The 13288-nt window shown below is 47.2% G+C and overlaps 7 protein-coding genes across 7 annotated transcripts; 5 read left to right on the top strand and 2 right to left on the bottom strand.

Annotated features, from left to right (window-relative positions):
• Nucleotides 1-56: 56 nt before the first annotated feature.
• Nucleotides 57-518, bottom strand: N7487_010511 (uncharacterized protein; the record flags this gene model as incomplete). The annotated part of the gene is made up of 1 exon (XM_056878241.1): nt 57-518. The coding sequence occupies one exon, from the start codon at nt 516-518 to the stop codon at nt 57-59; it is 462 nt and encodes a 153-aa protein (XP_056726821.1).
• A 442-nt stretch (nt 519-960) lies between these two features.
• N7487_010510 (uncharacterized protein) lies at nt 961-1281 on the top strand (the record flags this gene model as incomplete). The annotated part of the gene is made up of 1 exon (XM_056878240.1): nt 961-1281. The coding sequence occupies one exon, from the start codon at nt 961-963 to the stop codon at nt 1279-1281; it is 321 nt and encodes a 106-aa protein (XP_056726820.1).
• A 215-nt stretch (nt 1282-1496) lies between these two features.
• N7487_010509 (uncharacterized protein) lies at nt 1497-1752 on the top strand (the record flags this gene model as incomplete). The annotated part of the gene is made up of 2 exons (XM_056878239.1): nt 1497-1513; nt 1572-1752. 2 exons carry the CDS (start codon nt 1497-1499, stop codon nt 1750-1752), a joined length of 198 nt encoding a protein of 65 aa, XP_056726819.1.
• Nucleotides 1753-3825: 2073 nt separating this feature from the next.
• On the top strand, nt 3826-5209 carry N7487_010508 (uncharacterized protein; the record flags this gene model as incomplete). Its single annotated transcript, XM_056878238.1, has 6 exons — nt 3826-3975; nt 4031-4147; nt 4200-4390; nt 4446-4568; nt 4628-4708; nt 4771-5209. 6 exons carry the CDS (start codon nt 3826-3828, stop codon nt 5207-5209), a joined length of 1101 nt encoding a protein of 366 aa, XP_056726818.1.
• Nucleotides 5210-7100: 1891 nt separating this feature from the next.
• N7487_010507 (isoflavone reductase family protein) lies at nt 7101-8298 on the bottom strand (the record flags this gene model as incomplete). Its single annotated transcript, XM_056878237.1, has 4 exons — nt 7101-7406; nt 7473-7802; nt 7871-8114; nt 8147-8298. 4 exons carry the CDS (start codon nt 8296-8298, stop codon nt 7101-7103), a joined length of 1032 nt encoding a protein of 343 aa, XP_056726817.1.
• A 551-nt stretch (nt 8299-8849) lies between these two features.
• Nucleotides 8850-10448, top strand: N7487_010506 (uncharacterized protein; the record flags this gene model as incomplete). The annotated part of the gene is made up of 1 exon (XM_056878236.1): nt 8850-10448. The coding sequence occupies one exon, from the start codon at nt 8850-8852 to the stop codon at nt 10446-10448; it is 1599 nt and encodes a 532-aa protein (XP_056726816.1).
• A 1116-nt stretch (nt 10449-11564) lies between these two features.
• Nucleotides 11565-13028, top strand: N7487_010505 (fungal specific transcription factor domain-containing protein; the record flags this gene model as incomplete). Its single annotated transcript, XM_056878235.1, has 1 exon — nt 11565-13028. The coding sequence occupies one exon, from the start codon at nt 11565-11567 to the stop codon at nt 13026-13028; it is 1464 nt and encodes a 487-aa protein (XP_056726815.1).
• Nucleotides 13029-13288: the final 260 nt, after the last annotated feature.

Genomic DNA, 13288 nt, shown 5'->3' with positions numbered 1-13288 from the left:
AAACAGATCGACGGTTCTTCAAACAACCAATGTCAAATTGCCTTTTATCTCTGTTCTCAATGTTTGGTAGCGGTTGGCAAAGGCGTAGAGGCACGGCTTCCAGAAACAGACGCAGTTGCGCTAATGGTAGGATTGTCCATACAGTAGCTGAACTGCTTAGAAAAGGAACCATCTTCCAAGTTGGTCGACGAGTTACTGCTTGTGCTGGCACTCTGTAGAGACGGATTCCACAGTATCAAGCTTTCCACGGTCACATCGTAAAATTTGCTGGCATTATCACACTGGGACACACCATAGTAGTCATATTGGAGATCAGCCCCCGATGCATATGCATCACAGCCCTGGCACGTTTGTGAGGCCAGAGGAGCGACATTAAAAATAGAGGCATATGGGGCATCGGGCAGACTGGCGTAAGCAACCTTGGAGATTGATGACGAGGGCCCAGTGTATCTGAGAGCGTTGGGATAGGAATTGACTAACCATTTGCTATTGGTTATTTGTCCAAAGCCTTTACTCATTGGGCGAGGCAGGTACTTACCATCTCCCACTGGCTGAACACAGTAGCTGTTATTAGCAAGGAGATTGGTGCAGCTTGAAAGGATTCCAGTTAGTAAACAATTCATTCATATTCCCGAGCAACTCAAACATACTTCATATTTATCTCGGGATTTAGGATGCCGCAGTCGTCCCGAGAAATTCCGAATTTGGTAGTTAAAATTCAAAACTCCTAGCTCACCATCATTGTCCTGCCTGCTCTCTCATCGCAACGAGTTTGCCGTCGGTACTTTGCACAATTTCGACGCTGGTACTCGCCGAGAACGAACATTGCCTTTAGGCATTGGCGACTACGCATACGGGCCCATTGCACACAAATTCTTCGCCGTGGTTCTTGATAGATCATCATTTATCACACAGCCAGGCGTTTTGTTTTTCACCGTCTTAAATGGGTTGCAAGACGGGATGGAGCCGACCGAAATTAATCTTGTGGATGTTGAACGCAGTGCGGGTATCCCCGAAGTCGCGAGGCGGCTTGCTGTGCTTGCTGTGGAGGAGGGGCTTACCAACAAGCTCAAGAGAACACTGACGCCCGAAGAACATCGATCTTTGATGATGATATCAATGTTATCAGAGGAGTATCAATCATGGTCAGATATGGCCCGTGAAAACGAGTGGATTGTCTGGCCCACGGGCGGACTGATCGGTCCAACCTCATCAATTTTAGTTTCACGAACATTGGATAAGGATTTAAATGCCACGCAAAATGAGCACCATGCAGTGTAATTTCAGTCTGTCAAAACAGCACATACGAGTGACACTTTTTACACCGCCTAGTCAACGCCAAATAAAGTCTGCAACTTCACTCTCGAACCGCTCCTGTTGTAGTCAGGACCTGCTCCAGAGAGCTCAGGACTATGCAAGATACGTCAAGCCTAGAGTAAGGCACATTTTCTCTCATCATCCCAGTGGATTTCTCACAGCGATAACATCTAACCACCATGACCCACGAATTCGAGTAGGTACCCCCGCCTGCAGATCTACAATATAGAATATACTCATACTGATAATTTCAGATATCCATATGCTGTTGGCAATGTGATCAACATTCACTTGAAGACATCAGTTGGATTGGAGGCAACAGCAGGTGCCAATATCATCAGTCTTCGAGCCGTTCATTCTTTCCTCTGTGGTCCTTATCTGGGTGGCATGCTCCTCTTTAAGATTGGAAGTCGATATGATTTTGAAACTCTTTGATGGGCGATTTGCAACGCAGCTTGGGAAAAACGAAAAGATTCGTCCCTGGGCCCCAGATACAGAGACTGAGTACCGTCAATTTATCCTTGATGGCGGATCTGGGAATACTTAATGTGGATATTAAAACAAGGAGCTTCATTGTGCGTGAGGCATTGTGCGTGAGGACGCGGGGAATGGATTCAAGGTGACCACGATTGATTTTGCGCTATGTAACTTCCGTCAAGACTATAAAGATGTCTATAACTGGGATAAATGGAAATCGATACAGGACGAAGAGGGGGCAGTGGGGTATGTCATGCAGAGGCGTTTAAAAGGTGGATTTCCTTACCATCGATCTGCTCGATACGAAAAGCTAGATTAGGAATTTAGAAAAGGTGAATGAGTTGAGACTGTAGGGAAAATATAGATGGTGGGTCAGGGGAGAGGATAGAATACTATATAAAACCAGGCATGGTGACGCACAAAGCCAAGAGCGTTTAACTGGAAGATGACATCATCCAGTATCTTGTACGGTGTAATCCAGGGGAACAGGGGAAAACCACGGTTTTACGTGGTGTTTCAGGGGATAATCGTAGTGATTCGCAGTTTCATAGATCTGATTAGGACTAGTTCGATATGTCCAACTAGGTTTAGCGTATGGTTATCCTGATCTTACTATATGTCTGTTATGAGCCCGGCGGCTTTATCAAAGGCAATAATTGATTGATTGCTAAATTGGGACTTTCACCACCAATTAACTGACATTATTTTGGCTCGCAGTGGTTAAATATTGTATACTCCCCTCTACGTAGGTCTTAATCAAGCTTTTCCCTTTCAGCCTACCGCAATCGAGATACGCCCCCTAAAGCCACTAAAGTAGGTTAGAGACTAGAATATGTGCTATGGGGCCAATGCGCTGTCCTCGTGTTAGCTTTTTTCAGTAAAAAAAAAAAAAAAAATTGAGCGACGGAAAAGAGGCGGGAAAGGCAAAATAAGCAAAAAAGAAAATTACCAGAACAAGACATCTGAAGTCTCTAATGATCCTGAACGGACGGGTAACATGCACGCTTGTCAAGAGGGTGGGGTTGGACGGTTGCTTGAAAACTTAGAACAATGGGCCCCCCCCCCACCCAGGGGTTTCTAACCTTCGAACATTGAAGGTTTGGCGTATGGGTGAGAGCCCAAAAATCATTAGAAAAAGGGAAGATCCCTTTTCCGATAACCTCCAATGTTCTAAGGTTCTCTCACTTCAACGATACCTACATACATATGGACATATGTAAATCCTATAGGTATATGCATTCTGTGAATAGTCAACAGCAAATCGTGCAGTTATCCAACACTTCAGGGAAATATTTTGGCGCTGTAGAAGTTCAATAACACAGATGTAGATGTAGACCGGGGAGGAAGGCTACGGGGAGTAAACTTCCGGGGAGGAAAGTCACTCGGCTATGGGCTTCCTCGGCAGTGGGAAATTAAGTAGGCCTGAGCAAGCTTCTTGAATCATGAAATCATGACTCCACACACGGGTTTCTAGATTTTCCCAGAAGTAAATAGGGGTAAATATCACGGGATGTCAAGGAATAACTAGATCGATCAATCCAAGAATAGATTATATCTCTCCGGTCCAATCAAATTTTAGCACAATCTCGAGCTCGCCCCGGTAATAAAATTCCAATAATGATAATAGGTCTAACATTTCCTCCCTGGGCCTTTTCCAAGATTCATTCTCCCAAAGACCCGGAACCCAATAGTCCGGTTCTAGCAAAATTTACTTCCGCTATATGGTTAGACCCGATGCTAACTATACCCACTCTTTTTTTTAATTTACCATACTAAAACAACAAATCAGAAACTCCACTGGCAATACCCATAGGGTTGAACTAAACTAAATGAGCTACATAATTGGCGATCCATCACGGAATGCTTGGAAACTTGGTAATCAGCACTAGCCAGGATTTGGCCTATTAGACCATTGTTGTTGTCGCTCCCCTCAAAGAGCCTATAACCTCGCGGTGATTCGCATTGATATCTCGAGTCTGCAGGCCATCGACAGTCAAGGTTGACTATCACATCACTCTCCATCTTAGAGCCATGGTCGTCTACGCTGATGCTGCTCCGTCCCTGGCTGGCAGCACGATAATGCTAACGATAGTGGCATTATTGACCTACGGCTTGCGGGTTTACTGCAGATTGACTCGCAAGTCATGGGGGATAGAGGACTGGATCATGACGGTAGCAATGGTTGGTACCGCACAAGAATAAAAATCCGATATCTCGACTAACAAGCCAACAAAAGATACCATTTGCCGTGCTTGTAGCTGGGTGTGCTGGGGGTGCATTCAATGGAATTGGCGCTCGTAATTCGACGCTCGAAAAGGTCGGCAATGAGAAGTACGCAGCAGAAGGAAAGAAGGTAAACACGGGTTTGATCACGTTGGCCGACATAGCACTGACGAATCGACCAGTTCTTCCTCATCTTTGAAGTCGGCTACTGTGCTGCCATCATTCCAATCAAGCTTAGCATCAGTTGGATGTTGATTCGAGTGGCACAGGGGCGCAAGACGTACCTTTATACCCAATATGCCGTGATTGCTATGTTCGTTATCATGAACATCGTCGCTTTGATCTTCATCTTGATCAATTGTATACCCGTGGAGTAAGTCTCCCCACATTAATGTCCCCACAGAAAATAAACGCTGACCTCCTTGCAGAGCCGCCTGGAGCGAAGAAGCTCTCAAAAATGGAGGCCATTGCCAACCAAGCTATGTCCTTGCTGATGTGTACTACGCGTGTACCGCCGTGAACATTGCTACCGACTGGGTGACAGCTTTCCTGTACGGATCTAAGACCCATCCATATTTTGTGAAAGACAAATTTCTTACCTCATTCATAGGCCGGTGCCTCTGCTTTGGAACGTTCAGATCAATCGCAACACCAAAATCTCGATTATTGCCCTGATGGGCCTCGGCGTCTTGTGCGTGGCTCTACATTACCCTTGCTTGCTTTTCTCCCAAAGCTGATTTTCGATTCTTATAGTGCATCCCTATCAGCATGCATTCGACTAAAGTACACAGTCGCTTTAACTAACCAAGAAGACTACCTCTACGGAGTCGCAGACGTTGTAATCTGGGGATTCGCGGAAAACAGCCTCGGCATGATAGTTGGCAATGTTGCAACCCTACGCCCACTCTTCCGCATCCTCCGCGATAGCAAGTCCTCGGACTATAGGACTTATCACCAATCACCCGGGATGAACAGCTCCCATCGCCCTGCGGGCGGAATGCGGTCGCGAAACTACGAGCTTTCCGAAAATATGAAAGGCCCCAATCGTACTACCACCACATCAACGATAAACCATAACCCACGCGGCAGCCTAAGCGATGGAGATAGCCAGAAGGATATTCTGGAGAACGGCCAGCAGCCAGGCGAAGCAGATATTGTCGTCAGCCGACAGATTGTTGTAGCGTACAACTAGTGTTGCTAAATTCACAAGTCGCTTCTAGGCTTCAGGTTCATGATCGTTTAATAATTAATCATTCATTCACAGACATTAAGAGTCACATATACACACTTTTTAAGATTCATGAGTTAGGATCCCAGGAATGTAATAGTTTTCATTGGTCACAGAAATTTGTGTTAGAACAAGGTATAAAGTAAATCCATTTGCCTGACTGAAGGTATCTGGCCTAATCGTGTCAAGCGCCTAACACACACTCCGTGTACAATCGCACCGCAAAAGTCTCCGTACGGCCAAACCCACACCTCCGTTTTTTCGCGCATAATGTCAAATCTGAACCGCATTTATTCAACCTACTGTTTTTGTTGGATGCCTAAGGCATCACATGTAGATAGAACCCAGCTAGTTTGCCTGCTCTCTCTCTTCCTCTCTTTCTCGTCTTTGTCCGCCTCAATACATACAGTGCTTTCTCTTACAAGTATTGTATCAGTTTTTAAAAATCTACCATGGTTCCAAGAACACCTCTACCTCCTATTAATTCTAACTGGACGAAGGGAGGTAAGCTATCTCCCTACCTCTGGGGTCAGATTTATAGCTAGGCTAGGCTACTATACCAAGTATTAAATTCGTATTAAACACCACTATCGATTGCCTGCATAATCCATATTTTGGTTATTTTTACGATCTAAACTGGGGGTATAGTAATTATTTAAAATTAGTATATTGAATTTACTAAATTGTATGGGATATATATTTGACGGGGTGCGCCCCACTAGATACAAAAATCAAACATCAACTTATGAAAAATATCATTGACAGGTAACTGTAAAGGTATATTGTTTTCAGATGTACGGCCTGTCAACCGGGTAAGATACGATAGTAGGAGAGAGGAACATATTGTATTGACTTCAATGTGACAAGACTAACTCTTGTCAAAGAGAAACAGGATCCAGGGGAGTCCTGTGTTATTTATCACTATACCCCGTTTTGATCACATGGGGTCAGCAACGAATCGGTGGTGCTCCACTCTCGTGGCCCAGCCGATAAGGTTAAGCGACAATTCTGTTCCCCTGTTGTGAGGATCTTTTATCCGTTACATATATATATTACAAGTATATTCTCTTCCTTATAATATTAACTACTAATTCTATACTGTTTTAGGCTGATTTTACTTTAAATCTATTTTTTGAATGTAAGTTGATACGAATCTTAGTAGTGAGTGACTATAACTACCTCCTAATACTAATATATAAGTAAAAAATAGTAATTTATCAAAATAAGTTGGTATTTTATCCATCTATTTTGGGTAATCCTTAGTAGAATTATACTAGCGTAGCACTAAAACTGGTGCTGCGACGGTGCTGTAGTACCATACAAAAGCACCAAAATTGCCTTGGTGCTGCGGGACTTATCAAGGCCTACTTAGGTTTCAGGCAGGGGGGGGGTGCGAGCAACAATTCCCTAAATATAAGCGGGTCTTACATTTAAGTTGATATATGCTGTCAGTAAGTTTAAAAGAAATATATACATATCATTATATAGAGGTTCTAATATGTGCCTGTATTCGGCTAATAGACTACTTCTTCTTGGTACGAGTTCCAGATGTTTGCAACATTCTCTAGTATCAGGTAGGTCCTCGCGTATTAAGGCTGGTATGGAAATACCACCTCGTTTAGACAGTCTTATATTCACATTCTGTCTGATTTTGAATCATAGCTCATTGTTAAAGCGAATAAACCTGGATGTGATAAGCGGACTAGGCTTTGACGGATCGGCTGGTCACTACTTGGAATGAACGGCGCTTTTCGGTAGCTGAAAGACTAAAACGATTTGGGTTCTACTCATTGAAATGAATTATCGCCTCTTTTCAGCCTAAGATAACTTGGTACATTGGCAGTGGTCGTTTGTTCTATTTATCTTCAGGTGGAGCGGTAGCTGTGAGGTCGAGCACTGTTCCACAGAGAACTTCCTGGTAGAATGCCTCAAGGGGTTTGCCTTTGGGGAAATCGGGAAACAATTCCCAGAAATTCAAATATCCAAGGTAATCGGCATATTCTGGGGTATTATCGCCTAGGACACACCAGGAGAGTCGGTATTGGCCCATGTTGAAGTTGGCCGTATCCATGATATTGCTAGGGTCCGACAAGAGTTTGGAGCTCGCCTCAAGCTTCTTCCGACACCCCGCAATGATATCGTGGAGTTCCTCCTCCGACACCTATGGTGAATGTTAGTGAGAATTGACTTCTATGTGTATTTTTTCCTTTGTCTAAGAAGACCTTACATAGTCTTTAGGAGGCTCTTCTCCACTGGCCCTTGCCATGACGTCCCAGATTTCGTTCATGCTCAGAACCTCGGTATATGCCAGCACATGTCGGTTGATAGTTCGTGGTTCCGCTATGATTTGAGCAACATACTTGCCAATATCCAACATATCGGTCAAGGCGAATCGCACATTGCCGTCACCCACAATCCGATGATCAATATATGTTGAGTGCGCGTGATCGGACCGGCCGGATGGGACTTTGGGAACCCAGACCTGATACCAACAGCCCACGTCGATGATGGTGTATGGCAGACGGTTTCGTTGGATCACTCCGAGAATGTCGAGTTTCTGGCTAGATTAGTTCATCATGTTTGCCGGCTATGTTGGAGGGTCCTCCAACAGGGTTCGCAGCCAACCTTATCTTTGATATCTATAACCCCTTTAGGGGCCGGTCCAACCCATTCCGACGGGACGAAACGTTTCACACCGGCTGCCTTAGCGGCCTCAATGAAAGGAATTTGGAGATGGAGATGTTCCCATGCAATGCAAGATATGAGGACATCAACCTCCTTTAGCAGCTCCACTAGTCTTTCTCGAGGACCGTTCAATTCATACCCAACTATTTGAACGCCCTTCTCCTCCAGTCGGCGGTTGGCAGGACTATTGACGGAGGTTTCTCGTGTGAAAGATACGACCGCATGTGTAACCGGTCAGTAGATGCTATCTGGGAGTTCATTTCGCGGACTAGTTGACTTACGAAAGCTGTCAGTGAAGAGAGTAGGCCTTCAACCACCATCCCGCCTGCTGTGCCGGTCGCACCGATCACACCGACAGTGATTGTCATTCTTCGTCCTAGAATCACTTCCGTGTTGCGGCTTGGAATGACGAGTATAATGTAAAAGGTAGTTCGCTGTCTTCTGTGGGGCACGTTGGCTTTTGATACAGCACAGAATCCGATGCACACCGTGAAATCCACCAATTGACTCTTGCTTGGCTTATGCTACTTATTTGAAGATTGAACGGATTGCAACATGGCTTTTATATACGTGTTAGTGCAGATTCAGGACCGAATCCATGAACGTTTGTCCGAAGTGACCAGACAAAAGCCCCACTTTCACTTTTAACTTCGTCCGAGAGTGTCCCCACAGCTCGGACGAAGACGTCATGCTCCGACGGGACAGCTCGTGTCCCCTTCGACTCATTCTGAATCATCACTAGATAGGGTAGCCCACTTTGACACAGAAAAACTCGGCCGCATTAGGCCTGCCAAGTAAGCAAGATGCTGCCTGTTCCTGTTTAATTTAAGATCTCTATCCTTTTTTAGGTTCAGCGAAGGCCTGCATTGCAAATCACCTGTGTCTGTAGTAATACTACACGTTTCCCTCCCTAACAAAGATGGCGCCAATTGCCTCCCAAAATTCAGTACACTTCGTTGCTCAGTATCCCCTTCAATGTGCCAATGAAGTCTCAGTGACCGCACTTGAGTCGCCCTTCAAGCTGGGCCCATTGGACGAGCTTGTGTATCCGTTCGTCCCCATCGAATGTCTTTTTGTCTACCGCCACCCTGCTTCGAGTCTCAAAAATAAGCTCCTTGATATCAAGCGATTGCGACAGGCACTACCTTACCTCCTCAATTACTATCCGCATCTGACCGGTCGCCTACAGATCAACCCAGAGACACATAGCCCCGAGATAACTTGCATCGGGAGAGGCGCTGAGCTGCGTGAAGCCACTTGCGACCTCCTGTTGGATGATCTCATTCCCTCTGATCGCGGGACTAAATATCTTCTGGTGACGGATTTGCCGGACTGTGGCACCATATTGACGGCCCCATTTGATTCATCGATGGAGGGTGTGTGTCGGGACCCAGTCCTGGCCATCCAGCATACTCGATTTGCCTGTGGAGGAGTGGTGCTTGGCATTCGGCTGCATCATATTCTGTGTGACGCCGGTGAATTTTTCCAGCTAGTCCGTGGCATGGCGGAGATTTACCGGAACATGTCATCATCATCACACCCTACTCTGGCGTGTGCGCCTCTGACCCGATCATATCTTTGGGACTTGAGTGTTCTGTCCCCAAGAGAAAAACAAGAGGCCCTTGACTATAAGCCCACTGCATACTATGTTAAGCAACCGACCGAGAGCGCTAATCTGGCCGCACCAGAGCAGGGAGCCCCGGCAGCGTCAAACACAGTAGATTCTGAGAAGCCGATCGAAACAGTACCGCCAAGGCAATCTGAGAAAACACCCATTATCGGACGAGTCTTGCGGTTCTCTGGAATTCAGCTCCTGGAGTTGAAGAAGCTGGCGACCGATCCCAGTGGAAAGGGGTGGGTGACCAGCTTCGAAGCCCTGAGCGCATACATTTACCAGCTAGTTTACCGCGCACGACATCAGCTGCTTGCGTCTCAGTGTGAGTCGCCTACCAAAGCGGCAGAAAAGATCTTCCGCGGATTTTTCGCCTCCATCAACATGCGCGACGGTGGTCGCCTGAACCTGGGCCCAAATTATTTCCCGAACGCTATTTACCCTTGCTACGACAACTTATCGCACGAGCTGCTGGCGGACGGTGAACTTTGGATGGTTTCGAAAGCGCTGCATGATCTGATCCGTGCCACTGATGCGCAACAGATGGAACAAACGACGCGATGGATTGCTGTGCAGCCTGACAAGGGCCACATCGGCATTAATTTCACATTTGCGGACGGTAGCTTTACCGTCAGCCAGTGGTCAGGTTTCAACATGTACGAGGGTGTCAACTTTGACGTTGACGGAGAGGGCAACCCGGTCCCTCCTGTCCTTGTGACCCCCCCTCTCACGGAGGTATCTCGCGTGGATGCCCTAGCGATGATGTTGTCAACAGATGAGGACTTGAATCGGACGGCAAAATCGGGTGGCGAAATGCCAAATGCTATCAATGTCAACCTCTTACTCAGCGCGCCGCTATGGCCGATCCTTGATGAAGACGAAAACTTTCGGAAGCATTATCTCTAGACCACGCGTGAGAGAAATGTTTTTGAATGTCGTCTACTTTTTGCTGGTACCAGTATTATAGTACAGTTGTTCATTCCATCGCACTCGCGTAGCTCATGATATGTATGTATATCTATGTATATAGAGGTAGGCGGTGGAGGCGGGGAGAAAGCAGCGAATTCAATTAATGGGATGAAGTAGTTTGGCCGCAAATGTCGCTAATAGCCGCCGCAAGGCGGTGAAATCAAAGCGGTGAAAGAGACACGACCGTGCGCTTAATCGAAACTATTCTTTTGGTTCTTTGTATCTGTTATGTACTGCGCACGTCATTGCGTTCTTTCTAAGATGCCTCGCTCAAGCAACCACTACTCGCTTATCAGAACCTCCTAATCTTAGAGCCTGATTCGTTGCCTGGCTAGGATGCCCAAGCATATGAGAAAAGGCACGCATAGCTGTCTTGCATGTGAGTATTGGTTACGGTGGTCAAACACGCAAAAACCCCTAGAACCCCATAACCTGACTGACTCCGTAGCGTTTAGGCCGCCGCCGCAAAGTTCGCTGTTGGTTTTCTTCCCCACATGTGAACGCATGCGACAACTGTGCCCGACGAAAGACTGCTTGCATTCCGCAGGGTGACATCCAACATGCTCCTATCTCGATTTCGCCTCCTCCACTGGAAGCGACAACTATCAGCGATCAGGATCTTGGCCCCTTCTTCAAGGCCTTGTATCAACTGCGACGACGCGTCGAGGTCTCATTGAGAGCCAGTGCTTCGTCCCACGCTGACATTCAGAGGGAGCTTTTGGAGCCTTTCTTAGACCTCGAGATAGTGCATAGCGACTGCGCGCCGGTGATGAAATTACTTAACCATCACTTAGTACGAATTGCGGCAGATTCGGCTTTTGTAGGGCGATAGCTGATCGGGAGTACAATGCAGATTTGTCGACGTACCGAGCCGCGGCGCAATCAGGCCAGTCATCGAGACCCAGTATCCGGAGACTCACCACAACCCCAGATTCACGTCGAGTCTCTGCAGCCTACAAAGAATTTCTTTGCACTCTATGAAATGTGTTCAGCCCTGCCCTCCGATTCCGACATCGCAGAAATTCTCACAACACGAAGCCAGTGGTGGGTGACATGGCGCCAGTCGTTCGGGCTCGCCTGGGGGAAGTGGAAGACAGCACACTCACCCAATTTGCTACGCGCGCCGTTTGCGTGGAGAATCCGTCTTTACTTGGCAGCTTACTCCTATGCTTTGCCATGAGTACAGGCGATTACAGCCGGTACCTTGGCCCAGTGGAGCGTTGGATGCTCGCCGACAACTCCTGTACGACTCATGAGTATGATTTTCAGTGCCTCATGGGGTTAGGTCTCTGTCTGTTTAGTGCCCTCCAGCCGCGCCGTGCATGGCTGGTCTATCGCAAAGCCAATGCCCTGCTGCAGTTAGCGGGGATCCATCGATCGCACCAGCGATCAGAATCCCTAGATCTGATCTTTTGGCAGCTCTTTGGTGCCGATCGCTGGGTCAGTCTACTCATCGGACTCCCCTATTCGGTACCTGACCATGTGTGCTACCTGTCGATTCCCCCTATCAATCAATCGACCCCTGTCACCTTCCATCACCGGCATATGGTTCTCTTAACCGGCCGAGTTATTGACTGCCTGCAATCCCCGGTGGGTTACTCATTTAGTACTGTCGTCAGCGTGGACGAAGAGATCGATAAAGCGACAACGCAGCTTCCCCTGCACTATTTGAGCATGCCACATATCGCTGCATGCCTTGACGCGGATGAAAAAAGTGCCCGACTGTATCGTATCATTGAGATATTTCAGCTGAAAACCTTCTTATACCTTCCTCTCTTCTTGCAACAATGTGATCGACACAAGGAGTTGGTCCAGAGTCAGAACTCGCGCCATGGGCGAAATGCCTGCCTCAGCAGTGCCCAGTCCCTGCTCGAGGCATATCTCGCTTTGTATGACATGCAACCTAACACTGCGGTCGTGGACAACAGCATCAAATTAACTAGCTTTACTGCGCTGGCCGCCGCTGTGGTCTTGTTCTTGAACATTCTTGCTAGTTCCCATCCTACCACGGAACCCATAGCGGATCCGACGAGGCCTCTGATGCTGGAGTCTCACACAATCCTCATCAACCGAACTGTTGCGGCATTCGAAGCATGCTCTGAAGGCGAACCTCAGTCTCTGTGTAGACAGTGTTATACTGCATTAACGGAATTGATCTCCTGCAGCCGGATATTGGGCAAAGGCGAAAGTCGCGAAATCACGGTCCCATATTTCGGCTTGGTGGAAATCACCCGTGAGAAGCACGTTCCTCTGCACTCTCTGGGGATTTTTGAAGATGATGGAGTCGAACAAGCAAATTCAACGGTCAATCCAACCGCGGCTGGGTTCGATTTCGATGAGCCGCATGATGAGGTCTTCTCTTCATTGACCGTAGCTGACGATATATTCTTCGCGTACCATGGCCCCTGGGAGAGTCATCCGCAAGAGTCATGTTGGCCGAGTCAATCTGTGGAAGCTGGTCTCGATTCACCCAATGTGGTTTTGGGTCAGTATCTCACTCCAGAATTCGGGCTTTGAAGTTAGGCACTCTATTTTGGATCCAGGCGCGTTTGGCCTAAAAGCACCATATAACTCAGTCAGGGGGCGACAGCTTGATCAAGCTGCGCCATACTGCTTGACTAGTGACATCCAATTGGCCAAGCGAAATTGCCTGTGGGTACGATCTTGACCGACACATAAAATAGTAACATCATCAGCGCTGATCCCTCTGTCGTGGGATATTTTCTGTCCTAGGACAGTCTATCGCTGCCCACGTACGACTGGCAGTAGACGCTTGG

The sequence above is a fragment of the Penicillium crustosum genome, assembly GCF_028827405.1.
Source record: "Penicillium crustosum strain IBT 35664 chromosome Unknown utg000004l_segment0_segment0, whole genome shotgun sequence".
NCBI classification, from domain to species: Eukaryota; Fungi; Ascomycota; class Eurotiomycetes; order Eurotiales; family Aspergillaceae; genus Penicillium; species Penicillium crustosum.
Note: the sequence above shows the minus strand (reverse complement) of the source record. Positions and strands in the feature narration are given on the sequence as shown.